Source organism: Euprymna scolopes, chromosome 23, assembly GCF_053919585.1.
Source record: "Euprymna scolopes isolate OS-2025 chromosome 23, ASM5391958v1, whole genome shotgun sequence".
Lineage (NCBI taxonomy): Eukaryota > Metazoa > Mollusca > Cephalopoda > Sepiida > Sepiolidae > Euprymna > Euprymna scolopes.
Genome location: NC_136504.1, coordinates 36,817,762 through 36,835,431, shown reverse-complemented (window position 1 = coordinate 36,835,431; position 17,670 = coordinate 36,817,762). Strand labels below are relative to the sequence as shown.

General features: G+C 34.4%; 1 protein-coding gene across 1 annotated transcript in view; it reads right to left on the bottom strand.

Annotated features, from left to right (window-relative positions):
* The window catches only part of LOC145245826 (syntaxin-18-like), a 51,760-nt gene that overhangs the window by 18,494 nt on the left and 15,596 nt on the right, over positions 1–17,670 (bottom strand). Inside the window, exons 3-7 of the mRNA XM_080107474.1 lie at positions 14,587–14,699; positions 12,496–12,573; positions 6,791–6,857; positions 5,332–5,396; positions 3,533–3,717 (exon numbers count right to left, since the gene is read on the bottom strand). Of these exons, the coding sequence (XP_079963600.1) occupies positions 3,533–3,717; positions 5,332–5,396; positions 6,791–6,857; positions 12,496–12,573; positions 14,587–14,699 (508 nt within the window). The remainder of the gene's footprint in view (positions 1–3,532; positions 3,718–5,331; positions 5,397–6,790; positions 6,858–12,495; positions 12,574–14,586; positions 14,700–17,670) is intronic.

Below are 17,670 nucleotides of genomic sequence, written 5' to 3'. Positions count from 1 at the left end.
AAAAATGAGAAATTGTTTAAAAAAAGAAAATAAATAAAAATATTTTTTTTTTTAAATTACCAAATATCTTATTTTAATCATGCAACTCTTAAATCTTTTATTTTCATAAATTCTAAAAAAAAAAAAAAAAACAACTTTTTTTTTCTCAACAATTAGTTCAAGAAAGTTCGAGCAATTTTATTTTGAAGCTTCTATTGAACAAAGAAATGGTTTTGTTCATTCCTAGGGGCCTCCACCCTGCCATGCTGAATGTTCACTCTTTGAGAACAGGTTGGTTTATTGCTAATCATCAATGGGGCTGCTTGGACATTTTTTGTTAGCTATAATGCACTAGTACTAGTGCACTAGCTTTTAAAAGCCTCATCACATTGTCTAACCTCCTAAAGAGGAAGTAACTATTACTATTTTAAGGAAACAGGAAATTAATGGAAACAAAACCATCCCTCCAAAAAGCAAAATAAAATACAAAGTGCTTATACGGATAAAACAACTGCATTTAAAGAAACGGTTAAATAGACTTCGTAGCCTCGTAGAAGATGTCCTTTTCTCTTCCCTGCAACCTCTATCTCACAGAAGAGATGTCGCGAGTTTGTCTCTGATGTATCGTTATTTTCATGGAAAGTGTTCAACTGAGCTTCAGTCTATGGTCCCCCCTCGCCTAACTTTCACAAGAAACACTCGTCTAGCTGAAAACACTATCAATAATTCCCGCTACTCTTTATCTGTGCCTAAACCTAAACGTAGATTCCATGAACAAAGCTTCTTTCTTAGAACTGCACGCCTGTGGAATTGTCTTCTGTTTTCCTGCTTTCCGGTTGACTACAATATGGTTGTCTTCAAGTCTAACATAAATAAGTTCTTGACAAGCCGTTCCATATAAGTTATCAAATTTACCGAATTTTCATTACTAATGATTACTATATTGTCCAATTTCTACTGTACACTCTTTAACCCTTATCCTTGAGTGGCCTCTTGGCCTTGATAATGTGGTGATGCCTATGTAAAAAAAAAAAAAAAAAATCTAAAAGTATGTATTATTTACATTATTAGGATTCTATAGACTACTGTTCTCATCTGTAATATTATTTTAACAACGGTCCAGTTGCCGTAACCTCCGACCTTCTTCAAGTCTATCTTATCCAACTCAAAAATCTTTTTACCGATCTCGAGAATCTGCACAGAATTTCAAACGGAACACTTTATTTAATCCGCAGGGATATCAATGTCCCCATCAGCCAGAATCGGGTAGAAGTCCTCAGTATTTTACAATTGTATTTTGAGGATTGCACGTAGTGAGGATTTAATCTTCACCATTCAAAAGAGAGTAACTTACAACTGAATTTTATCAAATACTTTATCGTTTGAAATTCCGTGCAGATTCTGGAGTGACAGAAAGATTCCCGAGTTTGACAGGATATATGTGATATATCGACATTGGAAACTTTTGTGGTTGGGTCGTCCACAATCATAGCATATAATTTTCTTTTTCTTGGGAAAATTATTTTTGGAGACGTTGCGGTGAGGTGCGTAATTTGGTGGTGTCTGCTTTCGAGAAGCATTTTTGAACTTCATAATATTGCTAGAGTTATTATTGTCCACAAGCATACGATTAGTCTATTCGTAACTGCGCAATGCCACTTTAAATTCGCTGAAATTTATGGGTTTGTCTTTCTGAGTTATAACAGTTGTAAATGGTTTAAAATCAGCTGGAAGTCCCTTGAGGGTCATTGATATCAGCAAGCTATCGCTTATTATTTCACCTGAGAGTTTTAAAGCATTGGCGGTTGTTTCTGCCCTTATAACGTAGTCGGTAATCGTTTCATCCTTGTTACGTTTCAGAGACGTTAGTTCTGCATATAGGGATATTATTTTCGGTTTCCCTTTTGATAAATAATGTTCTCTTAATATGTCCAATGCTTTCCTTCCATCATCCAATGCGTTTCTTATAATCAGAGACAGACTTCTATCATCTAAACATTGAATCAGTTCTGCAAAAACAGTCGCGTTCTTTTTGAGAAATTCGGGGTCGTTTGGATTCTCTGTTGGAGATTGTATGACTGTAGTTTTCGAATCCTTAGATATCCCAGAAATTTTACCTGCCACAATTCGAATTTAGATTCCAATCCATCAAAAAAAAGATGGTGGCTGGGCGCATAACCTGTTAAGTTTTGAGACATTGTGTTGAACAAAGATGGCGGCATAGTTCAGATCAGTAACCAAGATGGCGGCCAAGAATCAAATGCGGTCCGTGGCGTAGTTAATGGCGAACTGATTGAATCCAAAATTCGACAATTTTTATAATAATTTTTAAATGTTTTCATTGGTTGTTTAGCACAGCCGTTGGTTATAAAAATGATTGGCGAATCCATTTGTCTCACACCCCCATCAGGAGTCAAAAACATTTTACAAAGGTCAGAAATTACATTGACCAAAACATGAAAATAACACTCAAGATCAGAACTAATCCAAATAATACACATTATCAATCTTCATCTCAAAAATTCATAAATTAAAACACAAGGTGATTAGTTATTTTTGGAGAAAAATATAGAATTGCAAGCAGAACTCTTTGTATAATCCATGGGGGTAGCTTGTTCTCATTCCATCAACCATGACAAAGTAGTAGTTTTAAAAAATATATTGGTTATATTTTTACTTTCACCTTTAATTGAAGATTAAACTTTCAATTTTCAGAAGACTGTCACTTAGAACTGATTACTTAGCACTTTATCCGTTGTGCCACATGTCAATTGCAAAACAAAGAACATAATTGAGAATTAAGACTCCTATCTCTTTATGGTTGATGGAACAAGAACAATCTCAATTAAATGTTTCATACATGTAGTTTAACAAAATATATAACAAAACAAATTAGCATGAGATGTTTTTCTTAATTTCAATATAACAAAAATTTAGAAGGCAATAAACATGGTTCACTTGTATCTGGATGCATCAGCAACAAATGCAATGCACAGAAATTAAAATTTATCAAAATGAAGGGTTTCAGTCGAAATTCATACGAATTCCGAGTTTGAAGAAGGTTGGCAGTCACATCATTCTAAACATTGTAAGAATAACATCTAAGATAAAATGACAGTAGTCGGAATAATTTAAATATTATATATCCAATATTAGATTGAGGACAGGAGTTGCATGGAGAAAAATGATATGAGAATGATATGATGGATATATAATGTAAGTCTTAGAGACAAGCTTAGACCTGATGACCTCAGAGGAGGATAAAATTTGGACAGTATAGGAAGATATGTGCAGAAGAGAAGACCTTAATCGTATGGTCATGTTGAAAGAATGGAGGAGAGTTCTTGAGTCGGTACATATGGTACAGTTGAGGTAGAAGGTAAAGTCCACAACATGGAAAAAAGTGATAAAAATGAACATGAGGCAAAGAGGGATGAATAAAGACCTGGCCAGAGGTAGGTAATTTTGAAAGTCAAATAAAAATGTAAAATAATAAACAACCCCCCCCCCCCAAAAAAAAAACGGCGATGATGAAATAAAAATGGAAAACTACCATTTGTGCTTCTTCAGAGGAAAGTTCATCTTCATCGCTCCACGTCGTGGGTTGCCAATCCTGAGAATTTGAAGATTTGTTATTTGTGGATGGATCTGTTGTTCCTGAGGATGCAGATGGCATTTTCTGACTTGCCTCACGTACACGCTCTCCTTCTATAACAGCGGTTGTCGAATTTTTCTCTTCTGTAAATTTAAAACAAAAAAAAACAAAAGAAAAGGTGAAAATCAATATGTAAAACAGAAGAGGTACAGGAAACCAGTCACTAAACAGAGCTTACACTCTCTGAGTTTCCTCAATTTTTAACCACAAAAGTCCCAAGACTAAATAATGTGATAAAGAATGCTGTCAATTTTTCTAAAAATACCAGTCACTTCAATAATTACATGTTAAATAATTATCTATTCATTTCTTTCAAAATATTTTACTATATTAGAAATTAAATAATCAAAAAAAAAAACGAATGGTGTCATATATCTTTCAATTGGTACACTTGCCATATTGATTTACATAGCAACGATCGGGAAACAAATACATCTATATATATAAAAGCGAAAATGTGTGTATGTATGTGTGTTCTCTTTTTGTGTAGGTCTGTAAAAGGCTTTTTTCGCTGGACTTTTCGGTCGGCTCATTCCTTCTTAAAACTTGATAATATATACGAGTTACGAACGGGGGTCGCCTGTCTATTTAATTTGCCCGACTTTCACGAATTATTTTTTTCAGATTTTTAGAGCGTCCCGTGTATTTTTCGCTTTTCAGTATAAAACAAGCGAAAACTGGCTTGCAGCCGTGTCATGTTTCAAGGTCAAACATCACGCGACTTAAGGTTCTCGCACCCGTTAATTTCATTTTATAAACGTTAAATTAAGAGGTTTTTCATTCCTCTTCAGTTTAGTCAAGACATTAAAAAATGAAAATATCGAAAAAAAAGATTACATTGCACGTATCTGTTATGGAACGAAGTTCTCCGAAAAAAAATTTCATTTAATTTCATCAAGTATTTTTTTTTTTTTTCTTTTTACAGCAAAAAAACAATTTGTTATGATACCGAGCAAAAGGTTCGATTTTTAGGAAGAAAAGCTAGAATTAAAGATGGGGAGGGAGTATTGCCGCTTTACATGGAGTTATCTCCCCGTGGTGTGGCTGCGTGTTCAGCAAATTTCACAATGGCTAACTTCAACGTGCTCTCATAAGAACGTGTTTTTCCGCTGTAAAAAAAAAAAAAATACTTAATCAAATTGAATGAAATTTTTTTTTCGGAGATCTTCAGTCCAAAACAGATACATACAATATAACCTTTTTCCGATATTTTCATTTTTTAATGTCTGGACTAAACTGTACAAGTACCTCAATTTCTAAGCTAAAATAGGCTGTATAAGAGTTATCTGTCCCTGACAATATGAGGCAATCAGAGTGATCTCCCCTGGACAGGAAGGAACTAGAGCGGTCGCCCTTGATTTCTATAAATACTGTAAACATGGGCGCATACATTTGTATTTTGTATTGAGCTCACTACGAGCCGGAAGAATACAATATCCTGCTCTACTCAATTCTTACATGGCGTTACGAAGAGATTTTCACTGTAAAGTGTGAAGACTTGTACAACAGTATTGGACATTGGATATATTGGACACCAAATGCTTCAGATTCAACTTCTAAGCTAGAATAGGCAACATTAAAAAAAATAAGTAGCGTTCAATTTGGAGTATCGCCGCGACTTTGAAAAAATGTTGAAATCTCTAATACATCTCATTCTCATGTTTTAACGACGCAAACAGAAAAGGAAGGAAGCTTACTCGGTGAATCTTCCGACGGACTCTTCAAACTACCACGAAACCTCAGCTCTGGTTCAAGTCGTGATCTGGTTTTAAAAAATAAAAAAAAAAAGAAGAAAATAACAAAAAGAAGGGAATGGATAAACAACATCCATTACATATGGGAAGAGAGTAGAGAGGATGAAAGAATTACAATCAAGGAGAGCTAACTCCTTTTCTGTTTCAGCCAACGTTAGCTCCTCCCTTTTAACTCTTATGTGACTTCATGTGTAGAGATGCGAGAACGGGACAAGACATGAACAAAAAGGAAGCTTTGACTGTGTAAATGAAAATAAAGATATTACTTTTGTCCGTGATAGTTTTGGAAACACTTTATCATCTTTATCAAATATTGTGTATTTTTGTAATAAGAAAAATTTCAAAACTAAAAATCGATTAATTAATCAATTTATCTAAAATAGTAAATTAAAAAAATAAAATGTAATGAAAGAAATTAAATTTCAAAACAAGGTACAAGAAATAAATTGGTATATATATATATATATATATATATATATATATATAAAATCAATGTGTAGTTTGAAGTTGTCTGCGGTGTTGCTTTTCCTCTTTCAAAGAAGACATCATCAGGAGGGCTGTGTGAATATTATTGCGAAGAGGGCAGGTAGGCTTATTTTATATATAGTAGCAGCAGTGAATGCGTGAGAGCTGCGAGTGGCCAGTGTGGGAGAAAGGGGTGCCCAATTCTGTAGTTAGGGTTGGGACAGGTAGGGGCTGGAGGGGTTACATTTGAGTGTGTTTTGGCTGAATTGGAATGTAATTTGATTGCAGACAGGTTTTAGTGTTTTAATGTATATTGTTCTAGTGGTTTGAGGATAGGGCGGCATTGTTTTACCACTAGATTTTAGGTTTCAAATTTTTTTATAGTATATGATAAGTCTAATTTTGTTGTCGGTGTGCCGTTATTTTTTATGGCATGGGTACATAAATTTGCCGTTATTTTTTATAGCATGGGTACATAAGTGTGCCGTTATTTTTATGGCATGGGTACATAAGTGTGCCGTTATTTTTATGGCATGGGTACATAAGTGTGCCGTTATTTTTATAGCATGGGTACATAAGTGTGCCGTTATTTTTATGGCATGGGTACATAAGTGTGCCGTTATTTTTATGGCATAGGTACATGAGTGTGCCGTTATTTTTATGGCATAGGTACATGAGTGTGCCGTTATTTTTTATGGCATAGGTACATAAGTGTACAGTTACTTTTTATGGCATGGTTACATAAGTGTGCTGTTATTTTTATGGCATGGGTACATAAGTGTGCCATTATTTTTATGGCATGGGTACATAAGTGTGCCATTAATTTTTATGGCATGGGTACAGGAGTGTGCCATTATTTTTTTGGGTATGTAAGTGTGCTGTTATTTTTTATGGCATGAGTACATTAATATAGAATTAAAAGAAAAAAATTACTTACATGCGTTTCCGGTCAACAACACGTTTTACTCTGACCGCTCTCTGTTCGCTGTACATTTTGCAGACGGCTGTGCACAATAAAGAAAAACGGACTTCACTTTAAGAAAGCATAAAAACAATATTTATCTTTTTCTTTAGATTAAATAATTTATTTACCTTAAAGAAATAAATGGGCCAAGTTTCCACCATATATGGTCCTTTTAAATGTTTTTGTTTTTTAAGTCATTTTTTTTGCCATCGTAGATATAAAAATATAACAAAGGTAGAAGACGGTCAAGGTGTTGCCGACAGATGATCAAAACAGACTCTTTTCAAGTACCACATGTGGTTGATGAAATAATATTGGCACTTTTGAGATAGCATTTGAAATTTTAGATATTACAAATTTAAGAAAGCCTAAAACGCTACTTTTTCATTAAAATAATTTGCCTTAAAGAAATGAATGAATAGGCTTTCAACCATATAAGGTCCTTTTGAAGAGTTTTCCTTTTTTAATTTGTCATTTATTTAACATACTGAAATCTATAAGAAATAAAAAAACCTCTTTTACTGTAAGATAATTTGGCAATTCTACACTATTGGGACAAAGTTTAAGAAATCTTAAAACTGAATTTCCCATGAAAACAATGTTATTTACGTATTTCTCATATTTTTTCAATAATTTTATCCAATAATTACGAAAATTGATAAAGTAGAAAATTATCTATTAAAGTAAATAAAAAAATAGAATTTGATGAAAACGATTGTAAGACACAGGAGAGTTGAAAAGGGAGGTAATTTTCCATTTTGATTTAAAAAAGATAGCGGCAATTTTTCATCTGCTAACACGATTAAAGTTGTTTTGTTTAATAATTCAGTAATATTCAGGTAATTTTGATTGCATAATTTGGAAGCTACCATCGTAACTTATTAGAATTGGCAAAAAAAACAAAAAAAAAAACGTTGAAACCATTGTTTTTTATCTGAAAACTCCATTTATTGAGTACAAATTCTCGTCCCAATTCTGTAGAAGCACTAATCATTTTTTTTAAAGATTCTAATATTTTTGGTTGAAATCAGCAAAGAGAAAAAAGAAAAATCTCATGCGCGTAAACATATTTACATATTATATGAAATTAGCGGGGGTACCCGGCGTTGCCTGGGTGTTTGTAGGTGTGTGTGGTGTTAAATAAAAAAGAACTCTATATAGGATCGAACCCAAAGCCCTGAGGCGAAGTTTGAAAATAAAATCAGCCAGCCAGAATGAGTTAGTGAAAGATGTTTGAATTTATTTAAGAACGAAATTGACAGGTGCGTGGCCGGAAGTCGTCGAGCGTGACGACGACGTAGGTTTGTTTGTTATAAGCAAAGTAAAAAAAGAAAATGACTTTAACACTTAAGCGAGAAAAAAAACACACAAAAAAAACTAACGTAAGGCAAACGAACGATGAAAACAGAAAAACGAACACATGAAAAATGGCTTGAATAAACTTATTTCGATATTAAAATTTTAAAAATCAGGTGTTTTTGGGTGTCGCTAATAATAAGCGAAGTAAAAGAAAAAAAAAAAGCAGAAAAACGAACGTTACGTGAAAAATGGCTACGTTACGTGAAAAATGGCTACGTTACGTGAAAAATGGCTACGTTACGTGAAAAATGGCTTAAATGGTTTTATATTTAAATTTGAAAAAAAAAAAAAAAAAAACATCTCGAACCCAAAACGTTTAGATAATGAACCAACGCGCTAACTAACTGAGTTAACACGACGTACATGAAATTTGTTCGGTTTTTCAACTATTTAAAGTAAATCAGGTCACAACGTCATCTGACGCATGCGTAGAATTGGTCATTCTCAGGAGAGGACCGTTTTTGTTGACCTCCCCCCCCCTGTCGAAAATTGTTGATTTCGGGGTGAAAAAGTTAACGTTTTTGGCCAATTTTTCGATATTTTTCGAGCAAAGGATGGAGCTTCGATGTGATACTGAGTTTGTGAATTTTTGTCGCGTCTGTCGAAAGTTTTTAGCAGACATCCAAACATACACACATACATACATACATTTTCGCTTTTATATATATAGATTTAAGAAAGCTAAAAATGATATTTTTTTAAAATTAATTATTTATTAAGCTTAAAGAAATAAGTGAAATACAAATCAGGGAACTTTACTTCTATTATAATAAACAAAACAAATATCGTTCATTGGTAAACAAGTTGAAAGGTGTCAGACTTTTACGAGGTGCCTTCAATAATTTCCAGATTTCTTTTCATATGGTCACATTTATTGATAGGTCACACATGAACCTATCGTTCCATTCAAAGTAATCTCCTCCAGTTGCAATGCACTTGTTGTACTGTTCCAATAATTTCTGAAAGGTCCCAAGAAAGTCCTTTTCGTGCGAACGTGCCAATGACCCTCATCGCAGTCTCTTTCATCTCCACAATTGTCTCATTTCCTTGAGCTTAGGGAATAACCAAAAATCACAGGGAACAAAGTGTGAATTATAGGGAGGATGAGGAACTGTCTTGATGCCCATCTTGCTGTCATGACGTCTTTCTTTCTGATCTTCTCTGAGCGCTTTCGGATAAACTACACACAAATGTTCCACATTTTCAGTTCCTTGTGAATAATTGTGTGTACAGTTCCACACTGACATCAAACTGTTCTCTATTGGCAGACAACAGTTTTTATCCATGAAATTCTTTATTTGGCCAATCAACTCTGGTGTTCCGACTTCCTTACTCCTCCTACACCTCTCATCATCCCTCACAGACTCCCTGCCTTCCTCGAATCTCTTATGCCACTCAAAAACTGATGCTAAATAATTGCAAGATGGTCCAAAAGCAGTCTGAAGTATTCCATACTTTTCTGTGGCATTTTTTCTAAGTTTAAAACAGAATTTTATTGCATATCGTTCTTCTAAAGTGTCTTCACAACCTGATTGCATTTTTGAAATTCACCAGCAGTGACAATCAAGCTAGAGGTGCTGTAGCTGTTCATTTGAACCTGAAGTCATAAAAATTGGTCATTCATCTCATAAGATGTATAGCAATAATATATACTGAATTTTCAAGAGTCTACAACAATTTTAAATGCCCGTACAACGTTTGGGAACATATTAAAGACACCTCGTAAGAATGCTAAGAATCAGATCCTTTAATCTTCAAAGAATCAAAAGAAAGTCTGAGTAACTTCAAGTTGTCAGCATCAAATATTTGGGAATTCTAGAGTCAAAATTCTTTAAATTATTGAAGTCAAACCTTATACTTGCTGATTCTGCAACTCTGATTTAAATTCTACAATTAAAAATTTTTTTTTTAAAAATAGCTTTTCATTTTATCACCTTATTATATACAAGCAGGGAGACCTGATGTTGCCCAGGATTAAATGAGAACCAACTAACGTTTAACCATATTTCTCCCATATATTATTGTCATCAAAATTGGTGAAATTGCCCCTTTTCCAATGAAATCAATTAATCGCCTGCTTTAGTTGGGGACTCACTGTGGTGCACCAGGAATAGACTTCACATGTTTCCCCGTAATAACTTAGTCCATAATACATTGTAGTTTATATTGCTCTGTAGGGAAGCTACTGTTGATTTTATAAAATTATTTTTATATAATGATTTCAATTAAAGTTTAAAATGCAAAAGTCAACTATTATGGTTCGATTGGGCTCTAAGCAAAAGCATTCAGTTCAAACGCACTCCTGACATATTAAAAATCTACTGTTGATTTTACATGCTGAGGCCTTTCTTTTTGTGTGGTGATAATGGATTGAATTTAAGTTTAAAATGAAGTTGTCATGGTTAAATTGTGCTGGGAGCAAAAATTCAGTTCGAACGTGCTCGTCATATCAAAGAATCTACTGTTGATTTTATATGCTGGGCCTTTCTGCTTGTACGGTAATAAAATTTCTCAAATGCATTTGTAATGTTAAGCTGTATAAGGCGTTAGCTTTAGTTAAAATCAACTGTTCCTTCTTTCATCGGATTTTTTTCAATTATCATCGAAGACATTTTGATACAAAACCTATCTAAGAGCACTGTCAGACACATAAAGTACATTTGTGTGAAATTTAAAAAAAAAAAATCGGCACAGCCATTTAGGAGTCCACAGGGAACAAACAAATACAGACAAAATTCATTTTATATAATAGTAGAGATTTGAATTACTTTTAATTAAATATAACAAAACAATATTGTGTCATTCTTGTATTTATCACATGTGGGAATTAAACCTTCATGCCCTGTCTGCATATATTCCTTCTTTTCATTTTTCTTAATTGTCTGCATATATGTCGATGTTTGGGGATGGACGGAGAATTGCATTGTGCTTTTATTGCTTAACATTGAGTAGAATTTCTATTTTGTTTATTTATAGTAATACTATAAAAAAAAATTGCCAATTTTTAAACTGGTTCAGTTTTCAGGAGTTACTTCCCTTGAAAGATATTAGAGTTGTTTCCCCTGTGTCATTACTAGTGCTATGACAACAGCATATTCTTTTCATTGTTTTGACTCTCTAGTATATATCCGACACAGACACAATTAATCAACCAAGAACCACATCACTCTATATAAAAGTATATAAGATATCAACGAATACACACTTTAGAGTCAAAACAATGAAAAGACAATGCTGTTGTCCCAGCCTTAATTATCACCAACTTATCTCTAACGTGTCTGCATTACTTATGGTAATTCAAAATGTTTTATCCAAAGAAAATATTACCTAATAACAAGACTTCTGGTAAATAAGCACACCCTGCACAGGGGTTTATCAGGAAAACATGGCATGCTGACCGCATTACACGTAAACTCTGTCCAAATATTTACATATCATAACTAGGGCTATGACAACGGAATATTCTTTTCACTGTTTTGACTCTCAACTATATATCCGACACAGTTAGACAATTAATCAATCGAGAACCACATCACTCTATATAAAAGCACATAAAATATCAACGGATACACACTCGAAAGTAAAAACAATGAAAAGATCCCGCATTTTGCTAATTCCTACCCTCTGCTGAGAAGGAAAGTATTTCTTCGAAACTCCGCGGATTAAGGACTATCCACTTATTTAGTGTTTCCTTTTCAAATTAAATATGTTTTTAACTTTTTTTTCAAAGTGTTTTTTAACATGTTTTATTAACTATTTGCTTTTATATATATATATGTGTGTGTGTGTGTGTGTGTATACTTTCAATAACGTAAATGTATATATAAAATGTATTCTTATGTATGTAAATAATTGAAAACAAAGAGATGCATTCATTTATATGGGGTAGTTCAACGTCTACAAGACTTCTGGTTAATAAGCACACCCTGCACAGGGGTTTATCAGGAAAACATAGCATGCTGACTGCATTACACATAAACTCTATCCAAATAATTTACATATCATAACTAGGGCTATGACAATGGAATATTCTTTTCGTTGTTTTGACTCACGAGTATATATTCAACACAGTTAGACATAATTAATCAACTGAGAACCACATCACCCTACATAAAAACATATAAGATATCAATGGATATATGCCTGAGAATCAGAAAAAGCAAAAAAATATGTTGTTGTCATAGTCCTAGTTATTACTGAGCAACCGTGAAATGCACTCTTCAATTCAAAAGTACAAGAAAAGATGAGTTGCATAATACACATGTGAAATTCAATATAAGATTACAGATCATCAAAAACAAACAGATAATAATACTTACACTTTAAATAAGCTTCAATGAGAAGAAATACACCGTCTCTGTGTTGTCGCACCTGCGGAAGAACTTTCTGTGCACTGGCTGACAATGTAAATAGAACATTACGTTTAAGTTAGTAAATGATACGTTTATACAAAGTTAGCATGTTTAATATACAGAACTTGACCACAACATTAATTGTAATAGATCAAAACGGACTGGTTGATTTGGTTACACAAAATGTTTCAAATAGTGTAAGATTTCACGCAGATTGAATCGTTATGTAGAGTCAAAATAACTCTTCGCAAGGAATGAATCTTTTCTTTTTTATTTGGAGAATATTTATTGACGGCCAATATCTATTATTCAATTTTCATAAAAAGACAGAGGTATCTGAATTTTCACTTCAACTCTAATTGTTTTGCATGAAACTTGACTTAATGTGATTGACAAGTTTACCTATATTGGCAGCACACTCTCCCAAAACGTAGTCATTGACGATGAAATTAATTCCAGAATCACCAATGCCAGTACTGCCTTTGGCAGACTCCACAAGAATATATTAAAACAGAAGGCATCACCTCCATAACAAAGATCAAGGTCTACAAATCTGTCAGACACTACACTTATGGATGTGAATCGCGGACTGTCTACAAATGACATGCTATAAAACTGTCAATAAAATGATGCCTGCAATGTCAATAAAACATACGATTGAGTATGATGATTTCAGTTGGAATTTGTTTTACTATTCCATGTCATCTATACTTTTTACTTGTGCCATTTTTTACTTAGAGTATCTTTTTCTGGTGCTATTGTTTACCTAAATTCATTATTATGATCTACAAATTTTGGTTTTTAATAGCTTAAAAGTAATAAATATTTATTATTATTACCAACAATAGAAAATTAAATTAAAAAATAATCAATTAAAATGAATCATTTTTTGGATTCAGAAATTGAACTAAAATTAAAATTTTTCAAATTCCGATACACTAAAAAGTTCTGATTTATCTTCTCAACACTTGTTCATATCTTTGCATTAGGGTGTAAATGAACACAAGAGATAAATTATTCTACTTTGGCACAGCTGGTTCTACAGTACAGCATTTCTGGATGAATATTCAAAATAATCAGATCCTTCCTAAACAAGAGAAAAAATTCAGGTTGTCCTCGATGGCTGTACATGTACAACATGATATTAATGTAGACAGAAGGGAAAAACAATGTACACATATCCAAGGCAAAGGCAGAAATGACCTAGGAAATGCGTCGTGCAATGGTAAATGATTGGTAACATTTTATGCTAAGACTAAGCTTCTTTCTTTTAACTACAATAAAATTTTCTGAAACAACAATTGTAATGACAAATAACACTACTTAAGAGTTTCTCTTTCAAACACCTTGGCCTAACGTTCACAGGCAACACAAATTCGAACAAATACATTGAAGACATTGCCAAGGCTGCTGCAAAGATGGTGGCCTCCCTCAACTATGCTAGAAAATTACTCACACTGGAGAGTATCCTATATGTTTACAAAGCCACAATTCACCCACGCATGGGGTACTGTTGCCACATCTGGGCTGGTGCATCTAACATTAGTCTCTCGCTCTTGGACAGGGTTTAAAAAAAACAAAAAAACAAAGAGTTTCAAATCTAATAAGTCCCGCACTGTCGGCCAAGCTCCAACCTCTGTCTCAATGTCGCATCTGTGTCTTTTTTACAAGTACTTTAATGGAATGTGATTTGATGAACTCATGGCACTTGTGTCCCTTCAACGTACATACTCCCGACTAACCTGACAAGCAGCAAAATCTCACCCCTACACTATAGCAATCCCTAGATGCAGGAAAGCATTCTACTCTAATAATTTCTTCCCTCGGATATCTAGATTTTGGAATTCCCTCCGTTTCTTGCTTCTCTTACTGTACTTACTTGTAAAAGTGTAATTGTAATGTGAACAGATATCTCGCTGCTCAAATCCCCATATTCCCCTGTTAGACATGATCCCAAATAATAGCCAGTTACATTTCAAGTGACAATATGTTTGATTTGAGATGAAAAGGAGTGAAAAAGAAAAGTATATAATTGCATCCATTAAACCAATTGCTTACCTTCTTGCTTGAAATGTTTAATCGTCTCTTGACAAGTTCGGATAATCTTTTCTGAATCCTGATCAATCTGGTCTCTTTCAGCATCTTCCATCTTCGATCCATTATGCAAATGGCTAGAAAATAATTTTACAAGTATAACTTTAATACATAGATATATCTAAGGCTTTTGACAGGGTATGGCATGATGGTCTTCTCAGGAAAATCAGATTATACGGTATCACTAGACGAATACTTAACACAATTAAATCCTTCTTAAATAAGACGGTCATACATCTAAACAATACAATATAAATGCAGGTGTACTTCAGCGGTCTATCCTTCGACTTTTATTATTCCTAATATTCATAAATGACCTCCCTGATAAAATTGTTTCTGAGATGGGTATATTTGCTGATGACACCACGCTCTATAACAGACATGAGAGGAAAATAAATGAACACATATCTAAGGAAATAGCAGAAACACTAGAGGAAGACCTCCAATCTGTAGTGGAATGGGGACAAAAATGGATGGTTATATTCAATGCTGCCAAGATTAAGCTTGTTTTCGTCAATAATTACAGGAAACCTTCTAAACTATCAATAGCTATGGCTAAAAATACATTACCTGAAAGTACTTCTTTTAAACTCCTCAATTATACAGGAAACAGGAGTTGAAACAGATACATTGAGAGCATTGCCAAGGCTGCTGCAAGGAAGGTGGGCTCTCTCTACCGTGCTAGAAAGTTACTTACACCCGAAAGTATACAGTAGCTCTATAAGGTCACCATTCGCTTATGTATGGAGTATTGTTGTCACATTTGGGGTGGTGCATCTGCTACTGGTCTTTCAGTCTTGGACAGAGTTCAAAAGCGAGTCATCAACCTGATAGGTCCTGAGCTGTCATCCATGCTTCAAAATCTGTCCCATCAATGAAATGTTGCATCCCTCTGCCTGTTTTACAAGTATTTTAATGGTGGATGCTCCGACAAACTACAAACCCTTGTACCCCCTCGACATAAATACCCCCAACAAAACCTGACAAGCAGCAAAATCCCACCCCTACACAGTAGATATCCCCAGATGTAAGAAGGCCTTCTACTCTAATAGTTTCTTCTCCAGAACTGCTAGACTCTGGAACTCTCTTCTAGGTTCCTGTTTTCCCAACTGTACTGGCATGCAGAAGTTCAAATATAATGTGAACAGATATCTTGCTGCTCAACTCCCCACATAGTATCCCTGCAACTTATGTCCCCAATAGTAGGCCCCCCCCTACATCCAAGTGGCACCGTGCCTTGTTTGGAGTGAAAATGGTAAAAAAAATAAAATAAATAAAAAATAAACAAAAAAAAGAAAGAAACCTTATTCTTTTTATCCTTGGCCTTCAAAATCAACAGAAATTTGACCATTCCTGTAATGATATGGTTTCTGTTGATTGCGGTTGGATGTAAGTTTTGTGCAGTTCTAGGAAGTCCACCTTCCCAGGCTTTGCCTTCTATGAGGAGGGGGTTAGTTTATTCCTAATCGTCTGAGGCATCCTTATCAGGGAATGCCAACAGGACTGCCCGGGCACTTTTTGCAAGTCAAAGTGCCCTTCCTCAATCCCACTTTCTGACGCAGGTGTCTAAGTTCTTGCTATGGGAGAGAATAAAATACCATCAATAGCACTTTCAATACTATTTCCAAGGCATTAAAGTAAAATGTTAAAGTCAAAGGTGCAGACATCGTTCCAATCAATTGCAAATATACAAATCAAAGCAAAGGCATAAACGATTGTATAGAAAAAAAAAAGATTTCATTAATAATCAAGTATGTTATAGAAGGAAGAGGAGTTTCTTCCACACATTCAGCAATGATAAACAGATGTAACTGAATAGCAACAGTTCTGTAAATGTCAGTGCATGTATTAGAAAAGTTGATACTTATTAATACTTATACTGGGATACATGCAAAATATGGCGATTCAAAATAAAATAGCAAAACTTACAAATATACTTATTGGAAAATAATTGTGTACACCAAAAATTAAAGAGAAAAAAACAAAACAAAAGACAGTACAATTTTAATAAAAAATAAAGTTTATTTAAGTAATATAAAAATCCACTGTTTATAGTAAGCACTGTTGATACAGGAATACAACATTCCAAATTTAACAGTTTAAAAAACGAGGGCAGAATTTCTTTCAATAAATAAATACATTTACTCATTAAAATTAAACTTGATATTTCCATCCGTAACAAAATCTTGATCAGGAACATATATGAGGTGACTGTCTTGAGGAGCGATACTGCTTCCCATTGGGGAGGTTAAAATCCTCTAAAACCCTGAGTAAGGCCAGGTAAATATGCTGAGATTGGCTGTTAAACGTTGATTAAATCCCGGACAGCAGCAGGTGACCTCTAAAAAGGGATGGGTTTATTGTGCTTGTAAAAAACACCTAGCTATTTTATTGTTTAAACCAATGACAGGAAATATCAGAATAATGTAGAAACGATCATGTTCTTGTTAGCCTAAGGGACACCTACTCACACGTGATAAGGGGTCACCTTTCGGGGCATGTGAGATGAATCTAGTTTTGATCCCAGATACACAGGCTGTCACAGGCTTGGCAGAAATGCACACATGCAAAATGAATCTGGGAATTCCCCCGAAAGCGTGTCGGACCCTGATTGGTTTAGCGAATCATCTGACCCACCCTGTTACCTTAGCATAAGAGCGAATACCTGGTACGAATTGAGCAGATTAATCCAGACCTCCATCAGAGAAGAACTAACCAAGAGATACCACTCCTACTCCGGCCGTCGCTACCACCGTCATGGTGAGAACAAAGAATAAGATTTTGGGAGACTCTTGATGTTTTCTGATGTAATCGAACTGAACGGTGTATATATGTAAAAACCTTTAATTTTTATGAAATTAACTTTTTCGTAGTTAGAAATCCCGAGTCTGTCTTCTTTTTCTGGCGTGCATGCGAAGCTATTTTGCTTTTCAGCAGAAATCAACACGGAGCTGAGATGCTGAGAACTATGTGAAGACCTCCCGGAAGACAGACGATCACAACCAACAGTTTTGATGCGGTCAGAGACCAACTGCTGACCTGAGCGGG